This window comes from Lissotriton vulgaris, chromosome 7 (genome assembly GCF_964263255.1).
Source record: "Lissotriton vulgaris chromosome 7, aLisVul1.2, whole genome shotgun sequence".
In the NCBI taxonomy this organism is placed as follows: Eukaryota; Metazoa; Chordata; class Amphibia; order Caudata; family Salamandridae; genus Lissotriton; species Lissotriton vulgaris.
Genome location: NC_141695.1, coordinates 502,708,114 through 502,735,894, shown reverse-complemented (window position 1 = coordinate 502,735,894; position 27,781 = coordinate 502,708,114). Strand labels below are relative to the sequence as shown.

Genomic DNA, 27,781 nt, shown 5'->3' with positions numbered 1-27,781 from the left:
CCCTTTTCTGAATCATTTTTGTCCACCATAAGCGTGGAAGGGTATACTCAGATGTGAGTCCCTAGCTCATTGCACCATTAGGATTCAAGCAAGCCGGGCCGAAGACGGCTGAAGTGCCAGAAACCGGTCCCCGGTAGCTTGTTTCCTTCCCAGTATAAGAATTGGCTTGGTAGTTTGGTCTGCCCTGTTCCCATGATGCACTGGGCCAGGGTCAGACTAATTTGCATATAGCCAAGTTCTGAGCTGGGATAGTGCAGTGAGCTAAAAAAGGGTGATGGATAAAGCCCTGATCTTTGGACTGGGTAAGAGTGGTCTGCTTAATTCATACACTCTGTTCATCACCACCCCCTTTTCTGAATCATTTTTGTCCACCATAAGCGTGAAAGGGTATACTCAGATGTGAGTCCCTAGCTCAATGCACCATCAGGATTCAAGAAAGCCGGGCTGAAGACGGCTGAAATGCCAGAAACCGGTCCCCGGTAGCTTGTTTCCTTCCCAGTATAAGAATTGGCTTGGCAGTTTGGTCTGCCCTGTTCCCATGATGCACTGGGCCAGGGTCAGACTAATTTGCATATAGCCAAGTTCTGAGCTGGGATGGTGCAGTGAGCTAAAAAACGGTGATGGATAAAGCCCTGATCTTTGGACTGGGTAAGAGTGGTCTGCTTAATTCAGACACTCTGTTCATCACCACCCCCTTTTCTGAATCATTTTTGTCTACCATAAGCGTGGAAGGGTATACTCAGATGTGAGTCCCTAGCTCATTGCACCATCAGGATTCAAGCAAGCCGGGCCGAAGACAGCTGTAATGCCAGAAACCGGTCCCCGGTAGCTTGTTTCCTTCCAAGTATAAGAATTGGCTTGGTAGTTTGGTCTGCCCTGTTCCCATGATGCACTGGGCCAGGGTCAGACTAATTTGCATATAGCCAAGTTCTGAGCTGGGATGGTGCAGTGAGCTAAAAAACGGTGATGGATAAAGCCCTGATCTTTGGACTGGGTAAGCGTGGTCTGCTTAATTCAGACACTCTGTTCATCACCACCCCCTTTTCTGAATCATTTTTGTCCACCATAAGCGTGGAAGGGTATACTCAGATGTGAGTCCCTAGCTCATTGCACCATCAGGATTCAAGCAAGCCGGGCCGAAGACGGCTGAAATGCCAGAAACCGGTCCCCGGTAGCTTGTTTCCTTCCCAGTATAAGAATTGGCTTGGTAGTTTGGTCTGCCCTGTTCCCATGATGCACTGGGCCAGGGTCAGACTAATTTGCATATAGCCAAGTTCTGAGCTGGGATAGTGCAGTGAGCTAAAAAATGGTGATGAAAAAAGCCCTGATCTTTGGACTGGGTAAGAGTGGTCTGCTTAATTCAGACACTCTGTTCATCACCACCCCCTTTTCTGAATCATTTTTGTCCACCATAAGCGTGGAAGGGTATACTCAGATGTGAGTTCCTAGCTCATTGCACCATCAGGATTCAAGCAAGCCGGGCCGAAGACGGCTGAAATGCCAGAAACCGGTCCCCGGTAGCTTGTTTCCTTCCCAGTATACGAATTGACTTGGTAGTTTGGTCTGCCCTGTTTCCATGATGCACTGGGCCAGGGTCAGACTAATTTGCATATAACCAAGTTCTGAGCTGGGATGGTGCAGTGAGCTAAAAAACGGTGATGGATAAAGCCCTGATCTTTGACTGGGTAAGAGTGGCTCGCTTAATTCAGACACTCTGTTCATCACCACCCCCTTTCTGAATAATTTTTGTCCACCATATTCGTGGAAGGGTATACTCAGATGTGAGTCCCTAGCTCATTGCACCATCAGGATTCAAGCAAGCCGGGCCGAAGACGGCTGAAATGCCAGAAACCGGTCCCCGGTAGCTTGTTTCCTTCCCAGTATAGGAATTGGCTTGGTAGTTTGGTCTGCCCTGTTCCCATGATGCACTGGGCCAAGGTCAGACTAATTTGCATATAGCCATGTTCTGAGCTGGGATGGTGCAGTGAGCTAAAAAACGGTGATGGATAAAGCCCTGATCTTTGGACTGGGTAAGAGTGGTCTGCTTAATTCAGACACTCTGTTCATCACCACCCCCTTTTCTGAATCATTTTTGTCCACCATAAGCGTGGAAGGGTATACTCAGATGTGAGTTCCTAGCTCATTGCACCATCAGGATTCAAGCAAGCCGGGCCGAAGACGGCTGAAATGCCAGAAACCGGTCCCCGGTAGCTTGTTTCCTTCCCAGTATACGAATTGACTTGGTAGTTTGGTCTGCCCTGTTTCCATGATGCACTGGGCCAGGGTCAGACTAATTTGCATATAACCAAGTTCTGAGCTGGGATGGTGCAGTGAGCTAAAAAACGGTGATGGATAAAGCCCTGATCTTTGACTGGGTAAGAGTGGCTCGCTTAATTCAGACACTCTGTTCATCACCACCCCCTTTCTGAATAATTTTTGTCCACCATATTCGTGGAAGGGTATACTCAGATGTGAGTCCCTAGCTCATTGCACCATCAGGATTCAAGCAAGCCGGGCCGAAGACGGCTGAAATGCCAGAAACCGGTCCCCGGTAGCTTGTTTCCTTCCCAGTATAGGAATTGGCTTGGTAGTTTGGTCTGCCCTGTTCCCATGATGCACTGGGCCAAGGTCAGACTAATTTGCATATAGCCATGTTCTGAGCTGGGATGGTGCAGTGAGCTAAAAAACGGTGATGGATAAAGCCCTGATCTTTGGACTGGGTAAGAGTGGTCTGCTTAATTCAGACACTCTGTTCATCACCACCCCCTTTTCTGAATCATTTTTGTCTACCATAAGCGTGGAAGGGTATACTCAGATGTGAGTCCCTAGCTCATTGCACCATCAGGATTCAAGCAAGCCGGGCCGAAGACAGCTGTAATGCCAGAAACCGGTCCCCGGTAGCTTGTTTCCTTCCAAGTATAAGAATTGGCTTGGTAGTTTGGTCTGCCCTGTTCCCATGATGCACTGGGCCAGGGTCAGACTAATTTGCATATAGCCAAGTTCTGAGCTGGGATAGTGCAGTGAGCTAAAAAATGGTGATGAAAAAAGCCCTGATCTTTGGACTGGGTAAGAGTGGTCTGCTTAATTCAGACACTCTGTTCATCACCACCCCCTTTTCTGAATCATTTTTGTCCACCATAAGCGTGGAAGGGTATACTCAGATGTGAGTTCCTAGCTCATTGCACCATCAGGATTCAAGCAAGCCGGGCCGAAGACGGCTGAAATGCCAGAAACCGGTCCCCGGTAGCTTGTTTCCTTCCCAGTATACGAATTGACTTGGTAGTTTGGTCTGCCCTGTTTCCATGATGCACTGGGCCAGGGTCAGACTAATTTGCATATAACCAAGTTCTGAGCTGGGATGGTGCAGTGAGCTAAAAAACGGTGATGGATAAAGCCCTGATCTTTGACTGGGTAAGAGTGGCTCGCTTAATTCAGACACTCTGTTCATCACCACCCCCTTTCTGAATAATTTTTGTCCACCATAATCGTGGAAGGGTATACTCAGATGTGAGTCCCTAGCTCATTGCACCATCAGGATTCAAGCAAGCCGGGCCGAAGACGGCTGAAATGCCAGAAACCGGTCCCCGGTAGCTTGTTTCCTTCCCAGTATAGGAATTGGCTTGGTAGTTTGGTCTGCCCTGTTCCCATGATGCACTGGGCCAAGGTCAGACTAATTTGCATATAGCCATGTTCTGAGCTGGGATGGTGCAGTGAGCTAAAAAACAGTGATGGATAAAGCCCTGATCTTTGGACTGAGTAAGAGTGGTCTGCTTAATTCAGACACTCTGTTCATCACCACCCCCTTTTCTGAATCATTTTTGTCCACCATAAGCGTGGAAGGGTATACTCAGATGTGAGTCCCTAGCTCATTGCACCATCAGGATTCAAGCAAGCCGGGCCGAAGACGGCTGAAATGCCAAAAACCGGTCCCCGGTAGCTTGTTTCCTTCCCAGTATAAGAATAGGCTTGGTAGTTTGCTCTGCCCTGTTCCCATGATGCACTGGGCCAGGGTCAGACTAATTTGCATATAGCCAAGTTCTGAGCTGGGATGGTGCAGTGAGCTAAAAAACGGTGATGGATAAAGCCCTGATCTTTGGACTGGGTAAGAGTGGTCTGCTTAATTCAGACACTCTGTTCATCACCACCCCCTTTTCTGAATCATTTTTGTCCACCATAAGCGTGGAAGGGTATACTCAGATGTGAGTCCCTAGCTCATTGCACCATCAGGATTCAAGCAAGCCGGGCCGAAGACGGCTGAAATGCCAGAAACCGGTCCCCGGTAGCTTGTTTCCTTCCCAGTATAAGAATTGGCTTGGTAGTTTGGTCTGCCCTGTTCCCATGATGCACTGGGCCAGGGTCAGACTAATTTGCATATAGCCAAGTTCTGAGCTGGGATGGTGCAGTGAGCTAAAAAACGGTGATGGATAAAGCCCTGATCTTTGGACTGGGTAAGAGTGGTCTGCTTAATTCAGACACTCTGTTCATCACCACCCCCTTTTCTGAATCGTTGTTGTCAACTAGGGCAGGATGAAACGCAGCATTAGCCCTGCCCTGATTTGACCCTGTTGCGGACTGGCTACACACAGATCGCTACAGTGGGTGAATACACCTACGTATGATGCTGCCTTACATCCTCAGTAGATGAATTGTTGTCACTGTGCAGCTCTGAGTTATTTTTATCTGAGCTGCTGTGGGATGCTGCAGAGGCCAGGCGGCATGCACAGCTCGTGAGCGTGCTCCCCCCCCCCCGCCCCCTTCCTGTCCATGCTCGGGCCTCTCCAAAGCTCCTCTCTGTTTGAGTTTATTTCGTATATGTTGTACCCGGCCCTTTAGGCAGGTTCACCCCAAGACTTTTTGCTTTTTCCTAGCCTGTTTCTGGAACCTGGTGGTGGTGATTTTAGGCCTCTGCACACTTATTCACTGCGGTACAGTGTAAAGTGCTTGAGCTCTCTGTGTATGTGTGGTGAGTGACCTGCCCTCCCATAGGAATGAATGGGGAATATGTATGCCCATGGTAGTTCCTGATGTGTGGGGAGTGCAGGGGCGAGTTTGGTATGAGAGAACTCGTGAGACTGAATGCTGCAAAATGGTATATGCGGCATGAGTGTGTCTAGTCTAGAAGTGCCACTTTTAGAAGTTGGCATATTTGTGTAATTTGTGTCTGGCGTGTGATTGGCTGGTGAGCCTGGGTCAGGAGTGCCTGGGCCTGCTTGTGGATTGACTGTCTGGTTTGAGGGTGACAGGGGCTGGAGAGCCCAGGAGGTTGTCTGAGTCAGCCAATGGATGAAAGGCAGCATCTGCTGCCAGGGAAGTGGAAGGAGAAGGCACCTGATAGTGAAGGGCTGTGCCTGCCAAACCACAATGCTGGCTCCACCCCCGCTGGGTGACTGTCACCTCTGTCCCTGATACTGACAGGACTTCCCTATAACCAGTTCTAGCTGGCTCTCACACTGCCTACACAAAGACTTCAAAGACTTTTCTGTGTATAAGAAGGGGCTGTGTCCCCTTCCAAAATGTTCTTGTTTCTAACTTGAATCTGCCAGGGGCATGCTGCTGCTGGGGCTCAGGGGAATCCCTGGGCCCTGTCCAGCCCCTGGACACCTGATGGACATTCCTGCTGGGGGCTATGCTGCTCCCTCCCCTACTCCTGGACTGCTGAGGTCCTGGACTGCTGAAGGACTTTTTAGTGGCTTTATTGTTGCCTTTAGCGCTGGGAGTGCTTTATCCCTGCACTAAGCGCCTGGGAGCGCTTTCATTTCCACTGGGACCTTGTTGGTCCTCTAGCGCTTGGTAGCGCTCTTATTTTTGGTTCATCTAGTTAATTTACAGGCGCCACCCCGTCTTTATTTAATTAATTGGAGCCGGAGCCCACCCGGCCTTTGATTCCCCTTCACCGCCGCTGCCCGGGGCTGGAAATCGCCAAAACCGAAGGAGCTGAGCCCTGATTGGCTCAGAGAGGCGAGCCCCCCTCTCAGCGTGCCGCACTGTGATTGGCGGGCCGTGCTGTGGTTGGTGCAGCGGTGGAGGCTGCACCGGCTAGCCGCGCTGGGATTGGCCAGCGCCTGGTGTCCCGAGAAGAGAAGATGGCAGCCGTTGCGGGACTCCCGTGACCGTGAGGGAGCCCCAAGAGAAGGAGAAAAGCCTGCCTACCTCGTTGCCGGTCTCCCGTGTGGAGAGGGAGACTGGAATGGCTGGGAGAGAGAGGAGCGGCTTGAGGAGACGAGCGGAGGGGGCGCGAGGCACATTGCCGGTGCCTGCCCCCACCGCTAGCACAGGAGGGAGCCCCGAGAGGAGAGCGGAGCAGGCGTTAGTAAAGGCGGGGCTCCCATGAGGAGAAAGAGCCCCGCCGAAGAGAGATGCCTGACTGACGGCCCGCCTGCACCGAGGAGCCACCAGTGAGTGGGGCAGAAGCAAGGGAGGGGCGCCGGGACACATTGTCGGTGTCCGCCCCCTCCCCCCGTGCTCAGTGTCAGTGTAAAGCCACGAGGGCTTCAAGGGCGGCCCCGGTTGGCAGTGGGTCGCCCCAACGCGTGTAGAGCCCCGAGAGGCTCCCTGCCCCTATTGTTGTGTTTAGAGCCACGGAGGCTCTAAGTGGGCAGATTTGTTTTACGGGCCCAGAGAGGCTCGAGGTGCCCTAGGTGATTTAAGAGCCCAGAGAGGCTCGGGGCCATTTTCATGACGTCGAGCCCCAGAGGGGGCTCCAACGACCCCACAGTTGTTCTAAGAGCCTGCTAGGCTCAGGGGGGCATTTTATTGAGGAGCCAGAGGGCTCCAGAGAGAGGATTTGCTGCAGAGCCTGTGTGGCTCAGTGTGGTGCAGTTTAGGCTCAAGGGGCACATCTGTATTTCAGAGCCCCCTGCCACAGTTTTTATGATTCACAGCGGCCCAGCAATTAGTGGGCAGCTGCACCGTTTAGGCACAATTTCAGGAGAGAGTCCCTGTGTGGGACAGAGAGGGCACAGTGGTGCCAGGCCTTCACAGCTGCGAAGCACTTAGTGCCAGCTGCTACGTTTAGGCTTTCTTTTCTTGGACTGGCGCTGCATGGTAGCGCGCCCTGACATTGGACACAGGGCGTCTGAGCCCCAACAAGGCCAGTTGGCCTAGGGACTGCCACAGGTGGTGGCTTATGTAAGTTTTGCGCAATTGTATAGTTATTTAACCTCTGAATGTGTTTTCTTGCATCATGTGTTTTTCCTGCACCTCTGAATGTTTTAGACATCATGTGATTTTTGCGCTATTGTATTGTCCTACACCTCTGAATGTTTTTTACGCATCATGTGTCTTCCTTTCCTGCGCTGCACCTCTGAATGTTTTAGTCGTCATGTGTCTCCTAGCGCTGCACCTCTGAATGTGTTTGTGATGCATCATGTGCCTTATTCTCAACACCGCTGAATGTGTAGTTTTATGCATCATGTGTCTTCCTTGATCTTACTCCTCTGAATGTATATTTATGCATCATGGGTAACGTGTTCTTTCCTAGACCCCTAAATGCTGTGTGATACTTAGGTGGTTGTTCTTTTAAGTACAGGTGGTCCTAGTGAGGTCCTAGTACCTGTTCCCAGTAGTTACTGGATGTGATTTATAACTGTTACTTTGTGCTACAGTGATTTTATATTCTTTTATTCTAATTTCTGACAGTATTTCATTTCTACTAAGTGCTGATTATGACAGTGGTCCATGTGGCCCTGTCTTGTGAATAATCCCTTGTAAATATTGCCCGTGCCAGTTGGCACAATGTACATGTGTGATTCTATCTGATATGTTTTGACAATACAAAAGTTATTTTATAAATAACCTTGTGTGGAGTTCCTTTTTGTGGTGTGCCTAGTATGTTGTTGCTGTTGTGCGCTGGCGCAAATGCTTTACACATTGCCTCCGAGTTTAGCCTTACTGCTCGTGCCAAGCTACCAAGGGGGTGAGCAGAGGTTATCTTGGCGTGTGACTTCCTTGCCCTGACTAGAATGGTGGTTTCTGCCTAGCTTTGGCGTCAGCCTTAGCCAACCAGAAATAGCCAGTTCTAACAGTATACTTTTGTTTCTATAGCTGTTTGGAATATATCTCTGTCCAAGCAGTTTGGAGCTTGGACAGAGATATATTGCTTGGCAGTTTCACTTAAATGGTTTGTTTATCTGCTTTGTATAGGGCCAATGTGTCTTAGCGCAGGTGCTTTGGAAAGCACATAGCCCTGTGGAAATTTTAGTTGACCAGATTCAGGCCTTTCTACAGTGCCAACATAGCAACTGAAACTAATAGGCGCCAGTAAGCACTTGTGGGAGCGTTTCATTGTCCAATGTCACTTAGTTGTGCTATCCTATGCCTTATATTAGCCTGGCGTTTTAACCATTGCACAGCGCCTTGATGGCCTCTGGGCCCTTGTTTGTGTTATATAACACTTAGATACGGAATAAGGGATTGATTAAGGAGGTGCGTCCCTTGCAGCTAGCGTTGCTCTTTTAGTCACAGTATGTATTCATATGTTAGTGCACTGCTAAAGGCTAGGGAATCTGAGTCTGTGAAATTACATTTTGTGTGTCACGTTAGACTGAGCAGAAATCGAAGGGCTTGTTTGATTAACATTTGCACTATGAGGCCATTCCAGTGATAAAATATGTATAACAGTCACAGTATGCAAGTCAGTACGTTGTGTGTTGAAAATGTTTTTGCCCATATTTTTGGGTACGTTCTTTATTTAAGTGCTGGTTTGACAATATTCACGGCTCCCCTGATGTCCAGCCCACCCTGCCATGCTGATGCACCGGGCCAGCCCTGCTGATGATCGACGTCTGCCTCCCAGATCCCTTCGACTGGGAGAGGCGCTGAATCTCTCAGCCTTGGCCCGGGGCTAGGGTGCCGTTTCATACAAGCATTGTGGCGCCACTTGAGAGACCTGGATGAGCGGAGCGGTAGTGAGTGTGGACTCACCGTCCACCACTGCTGAGGGCTTTTGAGGCAGTCGTGTTCCGTGGCAGCAGGCAGCACTAGCCTGCTTTGCAACCCCTGGAGGGGGCCTACCATCTTGCCTGCGGCTTTGTGCTCCCATGCAGGTCTGCCTCACTGACCCCCCTTTTAGCCAGGATCTGGTACCGCCTGTCTGCTAGTAAGTTTTTAGTACTTACGGATCGACGGTTACGTGGCGGGCTGGGCCGGGGGGGCACACTGCCTTATCCCTAGTATAAACTGAGCCTGGTGCTGCTCTCAATGTCGTGGGGCTGCCTGCCTTAATGCTTGCTGATGAGGACTATTGAGGTACGTTGGTGTGCCAGTGCGTGGCAATCATCTGAATACAATCCGCGCACGCTCACGCTGCCGCACAGCCCCTACCCCGGAAGATCCAAATACAGCCCAATTAGTGTCCCACTCGGTCTCTCGCCCACCAGCTAAGGGACCAATGCCATCTGAGTGGCTCAGGCGGTCACGGGAGACATCGAGAACAACACTCTGCACAGAGTCAGTGAGTAGGAGAGGTATTTAATCAATTAAGTCTAGTCAACTAAGTCAACAATATCATGCAAATGTGATGTGCAAGAAGCAGGTGCGTAGACCCGGCCCTGCTAAGTAAGTGCCGGTGCTAAGCACCGGAAAGCACCGGCACAAATTAAGCACTGTGTGAAATCAGCATAAAGGTGCACAGAAAATGCTCAAATAAATCTAAAGAATGATCCTGCTTCTTTGAATGCTTTCGAAGAGTCTATTTTCCCTCTATCCAGAATGATGGATGAGGCTGTAGCAGCTAACCTTCAAGGAGAATGCCACCTGCAAAAAGTCAGAAGATGGAAGGAGATCAAAAAGACCCTGTAGACCCATTTCTAAAAAGAACAACACACCCAAGGCATTGGGTTGGAATGCGTGATCAGCTTCTACTACACAAAGCTGTCAGTGATATGATGTCCAAAGATTAGAAAGATGCGGCTCGATTTGAACTTCCTCTTTTTATTGCAACACACTACCATTTAGCAGGATTTGAGAGTAAATTTCCTTCTGTTTCAAAAGTAAATCAGTTTCTTGGAAGTATGGCTGAAATATGGATGGAAATTCTTAATTGCTTCTGTGTAGACACTTTGCCTCATAACTCACAGGACTGCATAGGAGTCTAATACAAAACAATTGTTGGAAAGCGGGTTATTGGTAGGGGCAAATGTAGGTCTGCCACTGGCAATAAGGCCACTTACACGATAGGACTCAGCATAGGTCTTAGAAAATTATTCCTTTGCTCAACCCTTGGTAACGTGGCTGCGAGCAGACAGGCTTAACTTCAAAGACAGGTATGTAAAGCATTTAAAAACACAATTTCAGTAAATAATTAAGACACAACAAAAAATAAAAATCCAACACCAATTTAAATAAATAGGTAATATTTTTACCTTTTAAATGACATCAAAACGAAAATAATCCACTGTAGGTAACCAGAGATATGAATGTTTAAAGATTAGTCACTTTCTAGTGCTTAGAAACCAACAGTGCCCCTTTAAGTCTTTTCGTTTTCTCTGTCAGGGACACACCTTTATAAATTGTTCTGAAGAATTTTCTCACCACTGTAGTGGGTCGCCTTCTTCAGCAAGCGGGATCCAGTTGGAACACCTTCCTGGTGTTCTGCTTGCGGGTCCCAAAGTATCCAACACACAATCCAAGGTTCTGGAATCTCCAAGAGGGTCCTTGAAAGTATGAAACTTCAATTCCGCAATCCACTTGAACAAAACCCTTACAAATCCACTGGTACTTCAGGCTTTGAAGTCTTTGTGGGGCTGTTCAGGTGAGCTCTGTTAAACTGTAGCTTGCAGGGAGTTCCACTCTTGAGTCTTTTGGCAGCAAGGTAATCCACAGGGCTGTAGTTTCAAATGGTGCAGTCTTCATAGGTCAGGCCTTAAAGTTCCTTGCACAGCAAAATCTTCAGCAGGGCACTTCTTGCTTCATTCAGTTTCAAGCAGCAGATCTGGAGGGCTCTGCCCCTCTCAGATACTTATTCAAAATTCTCTGGGACAAGCACCAGGTCACTGCTGACCAATGAGAGCATGGCAACTCCTCATAGTTATGACCACATCCTGTAGAGTGTGGCATTAGTTTGTCCCAGAGTGCATCATTCTTCCAAATCCATAATGGCTGATTTTCCAACAAGGAGGTAAGAGCTGGCTAAACACACCCCTTGGGATGGCTTATTTCCATGGTCTCTCCGCCTATCATCTGCACATACCTTCCTTAAACCTAGCCTTGACTCTGGATCAAGACTGTCAGAGTGGACTGAAACCCAGGCCTCCCCTCTGCCTTTGACGAGCATAGTTTACAACACAACCTCCTGGCCTGGCATTCCTAAAGACCAGCACATTGCCCTCCCAGCAGCCTGGCTAATCCACTTAACTCTGACCAATCAGGGCAGACCACCGAAAGGCTGAATTTGGACTTACAAACAAAAAAGTCTCATAACTTCTTGTATGTACACTTTAGGAGAAATTCAACAATATAATATTGTTGGATTTACTACTACAATTCTGGGAAGTCTTTGAATGGTCCTGCTAGTCCTCTCCTATCAATATTTATTAATCAATCACATCCTACCATCTTAACCTATGGGCCATGGGGTTTGCAATGGGAAAAATGACTTGGGCCACTTTTCAAGAACCAGGGCTTAAAAAAACCTATTTAATAAGTATTTCCCTAATTTCTACAGGACCCCACCCCCTGTGCAACTAGGGGAGACTTCAGGGTTTCTGAATCTGCTGAAATCATCCAGATTATCCTTACCTGATTCTTCTAGCATCAAAGTCGAATTTGAGCAGCTCTTTAACACAATATAGGGAGTGAAATGTAAAATTTCACTTTACCCACATATAAAAACTCATTTTATAAGGATGTACCTTATAGATAACTGACCCCCCCACCCCTGGATACTTAGGGGTGTCCCTGGGGGTCCCTAATATGCAAAAACATGGTAGGTTTTTCATTTTTTTAAGGGCCCCTACCCCTAAAGTCGAGTTTGGGAACAATGTAAAGGTTTAAAAGCTATCCTGGCCACCAGAGATGCTTTTAAACTGACCTCAGGCTTCAGCACTGCACACATGCTAGTGCAGAAAATCTGCTAGCCTCTAAACTGCCATGCCCCAGGATACTGGGTAGGTCATGTCTATGACAGGGGTACCCCAAGAATACCTTAGTGTACTGTACCCTAGTGTATGTTGGGTGTTTTAACTGTATTCTGAAGTGTTCCTTTTAGCTTGCCACTGGCACTGGGCCTGGTTAAACAGAGCCCAGGGTCAGTCGGAGTCAGTTACCACCAGTTCCAGTCAGCAAAAAGTCGGGGTTGCCCAGGGCACAGGATGACTTTGCAACAACAATCCTATTCGGCAACGAACATTTCTGTTCGTGCTGGGACAAATCGAGCTATCACGCTCATACCCGTATTTTGGATCCAGACGACATTTAACTCTGGATGTGGCTTCATTGATGCACCTATAAGCCACCCTTAATATCTTCAAGAACTGCGGACTCCGCTCAGTTATGCACGCAGTAATGCGATAAAAGGCATAGTGTGCATAATGTATGTATAAGACAACAATGATGAAATTTCTTGTCCTGATGATGATGCCCCACATGTAAATAAGGCATTGTGGGTCACGGCTGTGCCCACTTGTTATTTGTTCATACATCTTGCTCTTACCAACGAGAAACGCTAAAATAAAATTCTTGTCCGGCTGGACAAAAGACATAAGGCATCGAAACGTCGTCGACCCTAAAAACCCTAAAAACCCCTTATGCATTTCACAATATTTCAATATCAAATACTGTGAAATGCAATGGTGTGGTTATAAGAATTCGCTTCTGTAACACTGACTACAAGTACACAGACATATTTTCGCTTTGCCCTTTTGGCCATTCCTTTCGTTGTTTTGTCTTGAATGTTGTGGGTCACGTTTGTGCCCACTTATTTTTTTTTCATACATATTGTTCTTACCAACGAGAAACGCTAAAATAAAATTCTTGTCCGGCTGGACAAAAGACATAACATCAGGTGTATTATTATTGGTTCTGTACATTACTCTGTCCACATGTAGGGACCACTGTCTTGTATAATATGTTACTGCCCAAGGTCCCTAAGGCATACCTTTTGGGTTCCCTTGTTTTTTTGTAAACACAGGGTCTTATGCTGTGTACACAGCTCCAACTTTGTTAAAAGACTTTCAAGATCTGTCTGAGACTATGTGAGAATGGAAAGCCACATCATTAATGAATGAAGTCAAAGAGGCTGGAAGCAAGTCAGAAGGTAATTATTACACATCATCCTTTCTTGAGCCTGAAACTATTTGGCACCGGGCTGAACAATCCAGTGTCACGACCTTTCCAACAACATCTTCTTGTAAGTATTTCCTTTCTAAATGACAACTTCAACTACATTAGACGCAACAACAAACTACAAGACAGCAGGACAGCAGGAGGTGAGGCATGGCCAGAGGCCCCCTTCACCAATACATCCAGACGGGAAACAGCCACTACAACGCTGGCATCACATCACAATGCCATTACAACGCGGTTGTTACAACCGTGTTGTTACCACACAAAGCCATCACTTCGCAGGTCATTACATCGACTTGCAGTAGATGGCGTGCTAACATTAGAAATAGTATTGTTTACTATTCCATCACCTTCCCCACTGTTACGTAGGCTGGAGTTGGAATTATAAATTATACATTTCTATTGTCAGCACGCCATCTACTGCAAGTCGATGTAATGACTCGCGTAGTAACTAACCCTGGGCGAAGGACTTCGCTACGCCCACGAAGTGGGCGTAGTGTTGCCTACTTCGCACTTTGCAAAGTAGGGGAAGCAGGCAACACTACGCCTTGGGTGTAGCGAAGTTGCCCGCCACCCGCCTCCCTCCCTCCCGAACATACCTAATTTTAGTAAATGGGCAAATAAAAATAAATAAAAGGCACTTACCTTATCCGCTGTGTGCCAGGGCTCCCTCTGCTCGTTCACGCCGCCGTCTTGATAACCAATGCTCATGCGCGGGTGGCCTTTTATTTATTTTTCTTTGCCCATTTACTAAAATTAGGTATGTAGGGGAGGGGGCATGCGGCGCGTAGTGGGGCTACGCGAAGTGCGTAGGTGTGCGTAGTTTCTCGCCCACTTTGCGTAGCCCCACTACGCATACTACACCCAGGGTTAGTAGTAATGGTATTGCGTGGTAACAACGCTATCATTATAACAACCGCGTTGTTATGGCACGCGTTGTGATGACTCGCATTGCAACGAGTCATATTCCATCCAGACCCACGGCTGCAGGCAGTCAATTCACATTACTGGCAGCCTTATTCTGCCAACACTTGCTGGTCAGAGGTTGATCCCAGTGTTTACCAGGTGAAATTAGATTTACCAGCAATGAGTTTTGTAAGTTGTCAGCTCTGGATATGTCTGTGTCAAATATTTTGCCTCCTTCATGTTTCAGTCGAATGCCAAAACAACAGGGCCCAGTCAAAGAGAGACTCTTCAATTGGGGGAACATATCTCTTAGAAAGAGAGCAATTTCAAAAGTAAAAAAAGATCAAGGAGTAAGAGGGTGTGTTTGACCTGGCCCTTTCTGGGGGGTCATCAAAGCACTTTTTGCCTTCCTCCTGTATTTTTTCTAGCCTGTTTTTGTTGGTTTTAAGACTATGGGCACTATACCACTAGTGATCGGTGCTAAAGTACATATTCTCTCTCTTGTAAACTTGTTAACATTGGCTTACACCTGTTTGGCATATTTAATTTACCTGTAAGTCCCTTGTACAGTGGTATCCCATACACCCAGGGCCTGTAAATTAAATGCTACAAGTAGGCCTGCAGCGCTGCTTGCACCAGCCACAAAAGAAGCCTTTCTACCCGGTCTCAGGCCTCTGCTGCTACAGGGCCTGTGCACATAGTTTACTGCCGCAGTGAAGTGGCATTTAAAGTGGTTATCATTTCTAAAACTCCCCTTTTACTACATATAAGTCGCCCATAAGGTAGGCCCTAGCTAGCACTTTAGGCAGGATGTTGTGTAGGTAACAGGAAGGACATGTGTCAAACTGTGTGGCATGTCCTGGTAGTTACAAATAGCCTATTTGGTTTCTCACTGCTGTGAGGCTGCCCTCTCATTGGTTTGCATTGGAAATTCCTTGATATTGCTTATGACTCTTTGTGCCCTGCCTGGTTGTGTATTCAATGTCTGGTTTAGACTGACAGGAGAGGGGATGTGTATTCACTCTAGACAGTCACAAGAGGGGTTGAGGTGTTTCGTGACTTTCCTGGGTGACTCTGCGCTGGGCTGAATAGACCTTGGTTGTATTTAAACTCGTCAGAGGAGTTTCGCCTGCACCTGAATAGACCTGGCCTGCATTTAGAGTGGTGGGAGGAGTTGAATTTGCACCTGAATAGGGCTCTGCCTGACGTTTACAATGCTGTCTCCACCCCCCTGTAGCATGTCTGGAGCCAGGGCTTGGGATTGAATGGGGGTGTTCTGAAAGTCGTTTGATGTTTCCCCAGAACGAAGACTTTTGGACTATAAGTACAGGGGCAGCGACCCCATGATTTTAGATACTACCTGGGCTTGTAACCTTGTGCTGCAGGTTATACAGACTGCACCTACCAGAAAGAACTACTGTGCAGCCATGAGAAACCGCAATTTGGACCATCTGCTTGTTGTTTCGGAGGGACTTCCCCTCTGCAAGCTATTTGTGCTAGCCTTCCTGCCTGCTGTTCCTGTGTGTGTGCCCCAGTGCTCTCCAAGGGCTTGTGAGCTTGCCTCCCCTCTTGTTTTGCGCGAGGTTTTTAATGACTCGAGAGGGTCGCCTCCGTGAGACTCTCAGTCTGGCCACTTTGAAACTCAGAGGGACACCACTTTGTCTTTTCGCTCAGCGTAGTAGGGCTGGCTGCTGGCTGTATGTTAGGTTAGCGCGTGGCTGACCAATGTAAACCGGAGCTCAGCGGTGAGGAAGAGAGAGAGAGCGCTCCCATTTTGCTCCCAGGACGTGTGTGCATCCGTGCCACAGCACCAGATGATTCTGTTGAGGCAAGAAGGCAAATTTTCATCATGGCCGGAGCAAGTAGCCCTGCTTAGTCCCACCTTGACCATGACGCTCACAAGAGGAAGAAGAGAGCATTTGCCGGCGTCAGCCAGGAAGGCTGCAACAGGAGAGGAAGCCTGAACACACCACCTGGCAGGTTGCCATTGCAATCAGAGAGCCAGAGCGGAGCCCACCCCTGCGCAGCACTGCCGCACAGAAATAAAGCCACACTGAGGATGGAGGAGCCCCTGAGGCCCATCCAAGTTGGGAGCGGAGTCACCCTACAACCATCAGCTGTACCGCAAGGTCACGGGCAGCTCCATTTGACACCCATGTGTGCCGGCACTGCGATGTTATGGGGAACCAGCCTCTTGGGAGTGGAGGGCTCCCATCATGGGTAGCCAGTGCGGTTGTCTCCCCCCTTGGTTTAGCAGATACCGAGGGCCATGGTAGTGAGATTGTCAGGACCGGGTAAACCTCGATGGAGGCCCCCTATTCTTAGGTTCGAGGGAATACCCGGAATTGTCCCATTACTTGTAAAAGGTGCACTGAGGCAGGCATGCCCAGTAGCCTGGTGTTCATTGCCACATTTCCTATTATAGGCAGGAAGATGGGCCAGAAGCCTATGAGAAGGGCACAGAAACACCAGGTGCCAAATAATAGGTTAGCAGGTGCCGCTCTCTGTGTTATTTATTGTTACCTATGGAGGGATGAATACACTGTGAGTAATTCTGCTGTGTTCTGCATTACCCAACAGCCTTTCTTACCCTGATTTACTATGTAGGTCACATGATGCCTTGCAAGAGCAGGATAACAAGTTTTATTTCAGAGGGTACAATATAAGGACAATGTTGGAGTAGATTTTATAATGTGTGCAATCTGCAAGCATTTACTTGATTGCATTAACTTGCGATGTTATGAACATTGCCTTATGGCACAGTGATGTATGATCTATGTACCATCATGTAACCACACAAAAGGCCAGAGGAGATTTAACGACCAACAGGGGGCGGCTCCCCAACAATGAACTAATAACACGAAAAGGCCACCTTGGGTCAAGAGAAAAGAAGATCAAGTGAAAGGAGTGTGAGGGGGATTCCCTTTTATAGGACGAATTCCCTCACTCACTCGTGGGTGACATGCTTCATCATCGGGAAGCTCCACGCACTGCAAGCCTGGTCAGAGTGTGGGCTACAACCTCTCACTGAGAGGGAGGAACTCAAGGATGTTCTGGTTGTACGTAACAAGTGGTATTCTAATACCTGTGATGAGCCGGATGTGGAGGGAGAGTGTGAGAAAGAAAGTGCTAATGAGGATAAAACTAATTACCTACAATTTTACTGGTACACCCAGAGGTCAGCTCTCCCCGGGCATGCTGTTGAGAACAGCTTTTACCTGAGCAAAGGTTTGATGGAACCCTCCTCGAGTGCGCTGCGGATGAGTTGCCACTAGCTCCCCTCAAATGACGAGAACACCACTGAACATCAGCTACCCACGACTGACGTCCGTTATGCTAGTCGTTACATGCTTCAAACACCAACCTGAGTTTGGTCTGGTGTCACTTTTTCTCACATCTTACATTAGGTCCTGAAGAAAGCCATAGCACCACTACGGAGGGCACTATGGCTGAAATATGTCAGCCCTATGATCACAAACAACCATGCTAGGTTACATTCTCTGGGCATGGTATCGTAATTAGTTTTAACCCTGACGCCTGGGTGTACAAGTTAAATTTTTTATCAACACACCATGTAGTTAGTTTTATCATCACTAACACTTTCTTTCTCACAATGTACCATCATGACAAGTACCTAGTGGCACAATAATTAATGTGAATATGGTCTAAAGTGTTTTATGTACAATACGAAGGGTATTTTTATATAACTTTGTGTGGAGTCTCTTTTTGTGGTGCGCCTGGTGTGTCACTGGTGTGTGTGTGTGTGTGTGTGTGTGTGTGTGTGTGTGTGTTGCGCACATGCTTTGAACATTGCCTCTGGGATAAGCCTGACTGCTCTGCCAAGCTACCAAGAGGGTGAGCAGTTGTTATCTTAGGTGTGTAACTCCCTTGCCCTGACTAGAGTGGTGGGTTCTACCTGGCTTAGGTGCATACCCTAGACAACCAGAATCCCCATTTCTAGCAGGGTGTTATTTACGACTGTGCTTGGTATCAAAATGTTCAGACTACTAGTGATTTCAGACCTGAGAATGTCAATCTGTTTATGAGTTTCAGATCTTTTTGCAAGAAGTTTCTTAAGTGTCTCATTTCTCGCATCCAAACAGGTGACATCTTGCTTTTCTGGTGCTCAATGATGCATACTTCCAAAAGCTAATCCATTCCAGCCCAGGATAATGTTTACAAACTCAGTTAGGAGGAAACCATTGCCAATCCTAAATGCAAGTTTTTGTTTTGAAAGGATCTTCAAGAGCATTTAGACAGGCTTTGGCTCCAGTTTTTGTAAAATAACACGAAGAAGGTACTAAATTGATTCCAAACCTTGTCGATTGAGTAATCAGTGCCTTGTTTCTCCCTAAGGCATAGAAGAACATCACACAGTGTGCAAAGCTTTTCAGGACTTTTGGTTACTTCTGCATGTGCGGAAATCTCGTCTCCAAACGTGTGATTGCAGACTTAGATGGGGAATATGTATCTCTCAGTGTATAGGGCATGGTTTCTTCACAACCTCAACAGTTCTTCATTCAGCAATGTTAAAATCCAGGCTATGGCAGAAAATTCAGAGATTATTGGCCTTGCAACAACAACAGTTCCTAGGGCTCAATCTCATCTGAAAGGTGGCACTGGTCTTTGCTGTGCCATAGCAATCCAGTATAAGGGGAGAGGATGTGGCCTAATGGCTAGAGCAGACAACCTCAGAGCTGGGGGCAGGGATGCTTAACATCCTGTGATTCTGGGCAAATCATTTAATTTCTCTGTGCCTAACAAAATGAATGTGTCCTCATGTAACGCAACTGGAGCTCATGTGAAGGGCTCTGATACCATCGGGTGTAGTTTGCGCTATATAAAACTCTGAAGAAAATAAAAGAAAAACGTGGGACTTACTTTCCTGTCACTGAGAAAACCCAAACTGTAATAGACTGATGGTTAGTGGGCAATACACATGTGTAGGGGTATCCTTGAATGCCCATGTCCCTCCTATGATTACAACAGGGGTCAGGTGGTGAGGGGCAACTCTGAGGGTGCCTTATAACAGGCTCTTTAACCAATCAGCCTTCCAACTGGAGGGAGCTGACAATATAAAGGCTCCCTTAGTTTATGCTCCACTTATGACCAGTCACTGTGTTCTACTGAGGACAGGCAATCAAGCAGGAACATGATGTGCTAATCCAGCAGACAAAGCACCTGGCCTGTGAAGCGCACCTTCCGTCCTTCAGAGTGGCTAATATCCTGACAGTCTGGATAACTTACCATAAGTTAAATCCTTTATAATGATATACCAAAGCAACATAGCGGATAGGAATATTAAAGGAAGACTTCAGTGAGAAAAATATTTATAGACCAATCCTAAAGAGCATCAGCTACACGGTGAGAGTCAGAGGTCAAAGCAAGTCACACGAAAATAAAAGCATTTTTAGGAATCTGCAATATTTCAGTTTAAATTTTAGGACTAAATGACATTTTACCTTATTCTGTTGAATCCTCGCCCTCCATAGTCACTACAAATTGGAGTATCCATGGGTTTTCCAGACTGTGCTTAAGTTAAAGTTACCAGGTGATTTCATGTTGCTAGTGACACCATGATCCATGTCCTGGTTTTCCTTTTAAAAATGACTGTCCTTAGGTGTGTTAGTCGTATTGGGTCAGTTGAACTGCACAAAGACTACCACTCCCAAAAAACATTAAGTTCTTAAAGAAAAGCCTTTGCTGACAAATGACGTCCTTGATGACACAAAGCCAGAGATGTTTTATGGTATGGGCAAAGTGGGCTCTGGCCCAGGGCCCCAGCCTTTCAGGGGGGCCTGCCAGAGTCAGCTCTGTTCTGCAGTCTTAAACTAATGACCTTGCACATTTCTTAAACAGATTGTTTTAAGTACTGTTTTCCTTTAATTTATTTTTAATCCATGTGATGTGTGAGAGGTCCAGTACAGACATATTGCAGAGAAATGTTGTGTTTATGTTTCATGCAACATCCATAAAAAAAGTTTCTTTTAGATCAAACAAAACAGGGCTTCACATATGAGAAATGGGAGGTGTCACAGAGATTACTTGCAGTAATATTAGTAAGCTGCCGTGGTGTTACAGTATTTAAAATACACGTCACTATCCCTGAATATTACATGTAAACACATTAGAATTTGTATGAGTGTGCCTGTGCACTGTCAGGGACCTATCCATAGAAGGCATGAAAGAGCTTAAATTGGATCATAAATTAAAAAAACTATTCATACAGGAACCCCCAAAATACGTTTGGCCAGGGGCCCAAAATCCTTAAGATTTGCGTGCATGAACCCATCCGGTAACCGTAGCCTTGGAGAGATCGCTTTTATGTACGATGGAGGAATTACAGGACCTTTTCACGTTGTCCCAGACTGCAACGTCGTAAAAAACGAGCAAACCTATCGTTTTTTCGAATCTGATCGATATTAGCACCATAATGCAGTTTTCTTTTGCCATAAGTACGCGCCTGGCATTTCATTTTCTCCGAAGAACAAAATGTTCGCATTTCTATACACTCTGCTCCCCACCATGACATAAAATGTACATGCTGTGCATTAAACAGCAGGAGTATAATTCAAGTGCCGTTCTGTTACACCTGGGCCTAAAGGGATAAACAATGCTAAAAGCAGCATATCACGAAAAATGCAGGCAGCAGCTACTTGCAGGGTTTCTAATTTACTGTGTTAATTAGATTTCAGGCGCTCTACATCCCCCAACATGCTTTACAGTGCCGTGAACCATTCCGGTTTGGCAAATGTATTTGTTCGCATGTGCATTATATAGGTCTCCAAAGGATACTGCATTCAGCTGCCGTTAGAAAACACAAACCATTCACTTTAGTCCGCACAGCCTCTTTTCTTTTCCGTTGATGCAAACAATTCTGAACGGGGTACAATGTTTTAGCTTCCTTAGTTAAGGGTCCTCCAGCATGCAAACAGAGCGCATTTGTCAAGAATTAAAACAGGTACAGTTAAATAGTCTACTTATTCGAATCCCTGAATATGGAACAACCTTCGAAGGTTAGTGTTCTTCAAAGTCAGGAGGAGTAGCCCAGATGGCTGCCTTGCAGATTTCCCTGATGCCACCGATGCCTCTGGAGAACCCCGCCTGATCTAAAAGAGGAGACTGAGATACTGCACCTTATAAGAGAGAGCTGCATCACGAAGCATCCATTGAGAAGACTACTTCATTGGAGACTTCTGAATGTAGGGCCCGATTCACAGAATGAACTTAAAACTCAATCCTAAACGTACTACTATTTTGGTATTCACAGAATGCACTTACTACTTTTGGTATTCAGAGAATGAACTTACTACTTTTGGTATTCACAGAAGTTAGGATTTTGTCTTAAGTCTGTCTTAAGTCTGTCTTAAGTCTGCCTTAAGACTAACTTAAGACAAAATCCTAACTTGTGTGAATATCAAAAGTAGTAAATTAATTCTGTGAATGCCAAAAGTAGTAAGTGCATTCTGTGAATACCAAAATAGTAGTAAATTTAGGATTGAGTCTTAAGTTCATTCTGTGAATCGGGCCCGTAGACATTTTCCTGAATTTGATCGAGAGCCTCTTGCTTAAAGAAGCTGAGAGCTCTTTAATGCTCATGCTGTGGAAGTTCACCTTAGCATGTTGCTATTATGTAAACTTCTAAGGCCATTTCCAACAAGTTGTCTAACTTTCAAGGGCCACAGCGTGGACATAGCTACTCTGCCCCAACTATGATGATTGGGGTCATTTGTCACTGGTGTCCCTGGGTCCATCCGACTATGGCTCTGCACACTGGGACACGTACAATCCTTCCCACACTTGACTGTCAGGTAGAAAGGACAAGCAGCCACAGCTTCTCAAGGAGGCAGTGTGGGGGAGCGGGAGCTCTGAGCTCAACAGCAGACCGACAGACACTCAACGCGGAGGTTCTATGTAGGACATTGATGGTTTCACACACTTAAGGCATTGCATTATCTTTGGTCAGATTGCTACTTCTGTTTGATTTATTTTGCTTTAGGGTTCTCCTTTTCAAATTGTTGTCATGTTTGATAAGACTATTTTGTTTTCAGCGCACTGTATAGTTTTTGCACAGTTTTGTCACTTATTTTCACCTTCACTGCGCCATCACACGCAGCACCTTTCCACTGAATGGTTTTGTCACTTTATTGATGTGATTCATTTAATTATTACATTTAAGTAATTCCAATATCATTTGCTGTGATAGCAGGGTCCTCGGAGTTGTATATGTTATGTTAATGTTAATGTTATGTTAATGTTAATGTTAATTGTGTCTTTTATAGCGCTCGGCCAATATGTCAAATGTCTTCTGAATGATTGCCTATGGAACATATGTTGTATTTATGGCCTCCTCTAAGGCCAGGCACTTTCTCCCTCTCTCAGCAGGCAGGCAGGCAAGTGTCTGGGATTATTATTAACCTGATCCACAAGTCTTCCAGAGGAAAGTGCTGGCTTCAGGTGATGCCCTTCCATCTCTGAGAGACTGGGAGGCGGACACCAGGGCGGGTTGCACAGCAGCTCTTCAAGTACTCTGCCAAGTCTTCGCTGCCTTGGTCAAAAAGAACCTGAGACTGACACAATGTGACATGGTTTGTTTTCCACTTTTATACACATGTTCAGGATAGCAGATGGGAATCTAAGGTTTCAGAATTGGGTTGGATTGATATTTCAGAAGGTAGGACCACAGAAGGCTTTGCTGCTGGGCCTGCCCGTCTCTAACAGGAAGCAGTTCTTTCTATTTACATGTTGGGTTCGCAGTGGTTTTGTTAGAGGTGGGTGTGAAGTAGTGACCTTCTGAATTATTATCAAGATAAGTCTCGATCGTTGCAGCATTGAAGCTGTAAAAGCATTAAAAGTCTTTACCAAATCACAGACTATAAGCCCATACTATGGTTTCTGTCAGGTAGGCTTTGGCAAGCGCATTTAGCATCATTAATTATAATTTCTAAAATGTAGCCAGTGACGACCTGCACAACAGGAAGTAAGTGGTTATGGTGAAGGGATCGTGATGCTAAACTGCTGGTTTCAATTGTTTTGATTCCCACTTTCTAAGTAGGACGACATTGACATTGAGACACCAGTTCCATCTTGTCTAAACAGAGCCTTGGTGTGCTAAGAATACAATTGTTAAATTAAATCATGGAAGCTAACCAAGAACCGAGTAGGCTGAAGTTCTACCCAACTGTAAGGAGGCCCCAAAAACAACAGGGCAGTTGAGGAAAGCAAACCAAACTTCCTTCATAATAAAGCACTGAATAAACACAGGCATGCCTCGTAGTTGCTGCAGGTGGAAAACATGTGGTCTGTGCCCCATTTACAAGGCGCTCTCTGACAGGGAGTATACCAACATATCACGGGATATAGAAGAGTAAGTAGGAAATCTAGAACGTACCTGAGGCCAGAAGATCATTCACCAACACAAGGAACTTTTCATCGGACACCTGAGCATCAGTCATCAGGAACACGGTGCCAACATTCTTCATGCCAGCTTTAATGTACTGGCTTGCCAGGTCTGTCTGAAGATTGGGAAAAAAACACATTTCACATTAAAAAAAATATAGAATAAACACAGCCATTAATGTCACTGAAAGTATTCAACGAAAAAGGGGCTCCTAACGTGCCTACACAAGAACGGGATGAGCTTAGCTATAAACATCCTGCTTCTATACACAGACTAATCATGGACACTGGCCAGAATGCAAGCGTACCTTAGTTTGGCAAACCAGAATACCAGGTGACACAGCCAAAATTCACACCCTTTTTGCCTCAAAAATATAGCCGATTCAGAAAAGGGGGTGGTGATGAACAGAGTGTCTGAATTAAGCAGACCACTCTTACCCAGTCCAAAGATCAGGGCTTGATCCATCACCGTTATTTATCTAACTGCACCATCCCAGCTCAGAACCTGGCTATATGCAAATCAGTCTGTCCCTGGCCCAGTGCATCATGGGAACAGGGCAGACTAAACTACCAAGCCAATTCTAGCCAGCACTACTCAGGCAATTTAATTTTTGTAAATTGAAAAAAATATTTTACAAACCTCACCAAGGCTGATGCGCTAATACTGTTCTGTGTCTGACGCTACACTCGTATTTTATAATATCAGCTCAACTACATATGCATTGCCAGATGAATAAAACAGCCCTTGTATCGTGCCTTCAAGTGTGGGTCCTTGGGTATTTCAACACTATGACCTGAACATTTGGTGAAACTTTTCACATTCCCAAAGCAGTCGTCTAGGTCATCGTGATCTCAGCATAGAGCAAAACATCTTATGCATGCCCTCAACATTCAGAAATAATACAAGGGCTTAATAAGCATAGCAAATGTTCCTACTGAGAATTTAGTGATGAATACTACCTTCAAACTGAGGCACAGTGTGACATTCAGGAGACATTCAGGAGATGTGAGTATGAATTCTGTAACTCCGTGAAGCTGACACTTACACATCTAGGTATTTAATACAGCAAAACGTCAATTTAAGAAAACCAATAACATTTCTCATGTTGTTGTTTAAAACCCGGGAAGATCTAATCGCACTCAGGCTGATCGTTTAAGTGTTTTATTTCTTCTGGTCAAACTGCATTAGGGGCCACATCAACATAGTAGTAATAAAACCTATAAAAGGAGCAACATCTTAGTACTGAGATCTAGATCACTGAGACATTTATCAACTTGGCTTTGGATGAGATTGACCATGGAATCCTTCAATCACAGCTGGAACCAACCTTTGGATTGAAGGACGTTGTGCCCTAATCGCCCAAAGTGTTCCATTCAAACCACAACCATCAGGGAAATCTCCGCCACATCCTTTATAAAACTACAAACGTGGTGTGTCTCAAGGTTCCTTCATCTCTCTAGTTGCCAAAGTTTATTATCACAACGTAAAGGGTATGAAACATAGCTTTTGCATTTTCTTTTCCATCTCACAGCTCGACTCATTGCAAATATCAGACGTCACTGCTCACCAGGCATTCCTCAGAAGACTACTAAATGATTGATATGGAGAGGGATTTCACAGACATGACCTGTCTGTCAGACCTGGCAATCTTGATGTGGTTTCCCCTGACTTTTTGTCTTCTGAGCTCCTGTCTTACTGACTCATTTTTGCTGGCTTTAGGATTCTGAGCACTTTCCCACTGCTAACCAGTGCTAAAGTGAATATGCTCGGTACTCAAAATATGGTAACATTGTGTTATCCACAATTGGCATATTTAATTTACTTGTAAGTCTCTAGTAAAGTGCCCTACACCAGTGTTGCAGGCCCACTAGGGGTGAATGTTTGACATAGTTCAGCATTCCATCCATCAATTGTTCTTTGTGAATTTGTCACCCCAAGTTGGACAGGTATGCAAAGATGTGGTCCTGTGCTCTCTGTGCCACTAGAGTCAAGCTAGCCTGTCTCATGAGGGGTGATACTTGGTTCTGGTCCAGGGAGGACCAGGCCTGGCAGTTCGCGCCAATTGGGAGCAGGGTCAAGACTGATTTGCATATGGCTGTGTTTAAACTGGAATGGCATGGTGAGCAAAAAAACTATGCATTAAGGTCCAGATCTCTCTACCGGGGGTGAATGTTTGACATTGTTCAGTATTCTGTCCATCAATTGTTCTTTTTGCATTTGTCACCTCGAGTGGGGCAGGTATAACCATACGTTGGTCCTGTGCTCTCCATGCCACTGTAGTCAAGCTAACCTGGCTGATGAGGGGTGATACTCCAAAACTGGTCCCAGGATGTTTATTTCTGGTCCAAAAAAGGAGCTGACTTGGCAGTTCGGGTAAGACTGCTTCCGGGTCAAGACTGATTGGCATACGGCTGGGTGTAAACTGGAATGGCATGGTGAGCAAAAAAACAATAGATTTAGGCCCTATCTCTGTACTGGGGGGAATGTTTGACATTGTTCAGCATTCCATTAATCAGTTGTTCTTTTTGCAGGCTCGCTAGTAGCATTTAATTTACAGGCCCTGGGTATATGTAGTGCCACTTTACTAGTGACTTATAAGTAAATTAAATTTCCCAATTAGGTATAAGTGAATGTTACCATGTTTAATGAGTGAGCACTGGTTAGCACTAGTAAAGTGCGAGGAGTCCTAAGGCAAAAATGAGACCAGCAAATAATGGAGGAGGAAAGCAAAATGTTTGAGGGAGAATTACGCTAAATCTGACAGATCTAACACTCACCCATGTACATTTTGGACTCACAGTGTTCTGACAGGCTATACTGTGTCCTTCCACTGTGGACTTGAGGTGACTTTTTCCCTTTGTACTTAGCCCTCCATGTGAGTGGATGTTTTTCTTTTCTCTCTCACCTACATTTTGTTGTGCTTCCTCCCCTCATGCTCTCCCTGTTTACTTCCTTCCAAGATGCTCCATGCCCCATTCCTCACCCTGCTCCCCACTTCACTATACTTTTTAAATATTAATTTTCAATGTTTTCTTTTTTTAGGCCCTGGCAACTGCAGAGTGCAACTGGGATGCTTGTTCCTTACTTTTTAATTTACTGTTCTAATACAGCCGCCCACCACGTTAGAATGAGGTAATAAAAAGGGGAGTTCCATGCATCAGAAGGCATCTTGGAATGGGTTTTCTTTAATAGAAAATTCATTGCAAGGTTGCTAGCCATGCGTGCACATTCATCACAACACATGTGCTTGTATGTGGTTTCCAATCAAACGAGCATTGGCAAAGCCAGTAGCTTGGCCTTTTAGAACTGTTATACTTAGCAACAATTTGAATTGAACTCAGACTTTAAACTTATAAAATTAGTTCAGAACTAACTCTGGGCCATCCCCACAGTCCAGAGAATTGCTACTTTTTTTTTTGCCCACAAAAATGCATTTTTATGTTTCTTTCATGCAAACCCTGAAGAAAGGCGATGCTGAGAATCACAGTCACCTAAGGGAAAGGGAAGCATGTGTGTTTCTTACTTTTGGGGCACCTCAGCTTTTAAAATGCAAACTTGTCTAAGCTGTCTGTTTTCTTTTCTTTTAGAAAGGTGTCTGTGTCTTGTGACATTATAGTGGCACCTGTTAAGCTCTTTCCTTTTATATAGTTGGTTTAAGCTTTACATTCCAGTCAATGAGTTGCTGATCCTTGCAGCCCACAGAAGCACCCTCAGAATAAGTCTTAATTTCACTAGACACTACCAAACAGTGAGACAAAAATGTATTTTTAGTAGTCCAGTTCTACTTCAGTGCAGTTCTCTTGGCAAGGTACATCCTGAAACACTGGTAACATGTAGAAACGTACATGGTCACTTTCCCTCCTGCGTCTCACTTTTAATGCTTCCAGTCAGAGGGTCCTTTTAATGGACACGGTTTGCGTTTTGCAAGATATTGTGAGATATTTGACATGGCTGACTTAGAGTTAGTATGAATTGCTTGGTATGTAAGTAGAGCAGCGTAATTTTTATCCAGTCCTAAAATACTACAAGAGTGCACCCTAATCATGAGTAGTCAGCACTCAAATATATTGTGTGCGATTAATGTTAGTAGGAAAAGATGGGGTATTGTATACTTAAAGTACGCCACACGAATACTAATGAGACTTATATACCTTGGGCATAGAAATGTGACTAATAAAGGTCTTTGTAACATTT

General features: G+C 45.8%; 1 protein-coding gene across 1 annotated transcript in view; it reads right to left on the bottom strand.

The window, feature by feature from the left end:
• The window catches only part of DNAH9 (dynein axonemal heavy chain 9), a 1,435,662-nt gene that overhangs the window by 625,939 nt on the left and 781,942 nt on the right, over positions 1-27,781 (bottom strand). Inside the window, exon 45 of the mRNA XM_086930591.1 lies at positions 23,579-23,702. Within this exon, the coding sequence (XP_086786717.1) occupies positions 23,579-23,702 (124 nt within the window). The remainder of the gene's footprint in view (positions 1-23,578; positions 23,703-27,781) is intronic.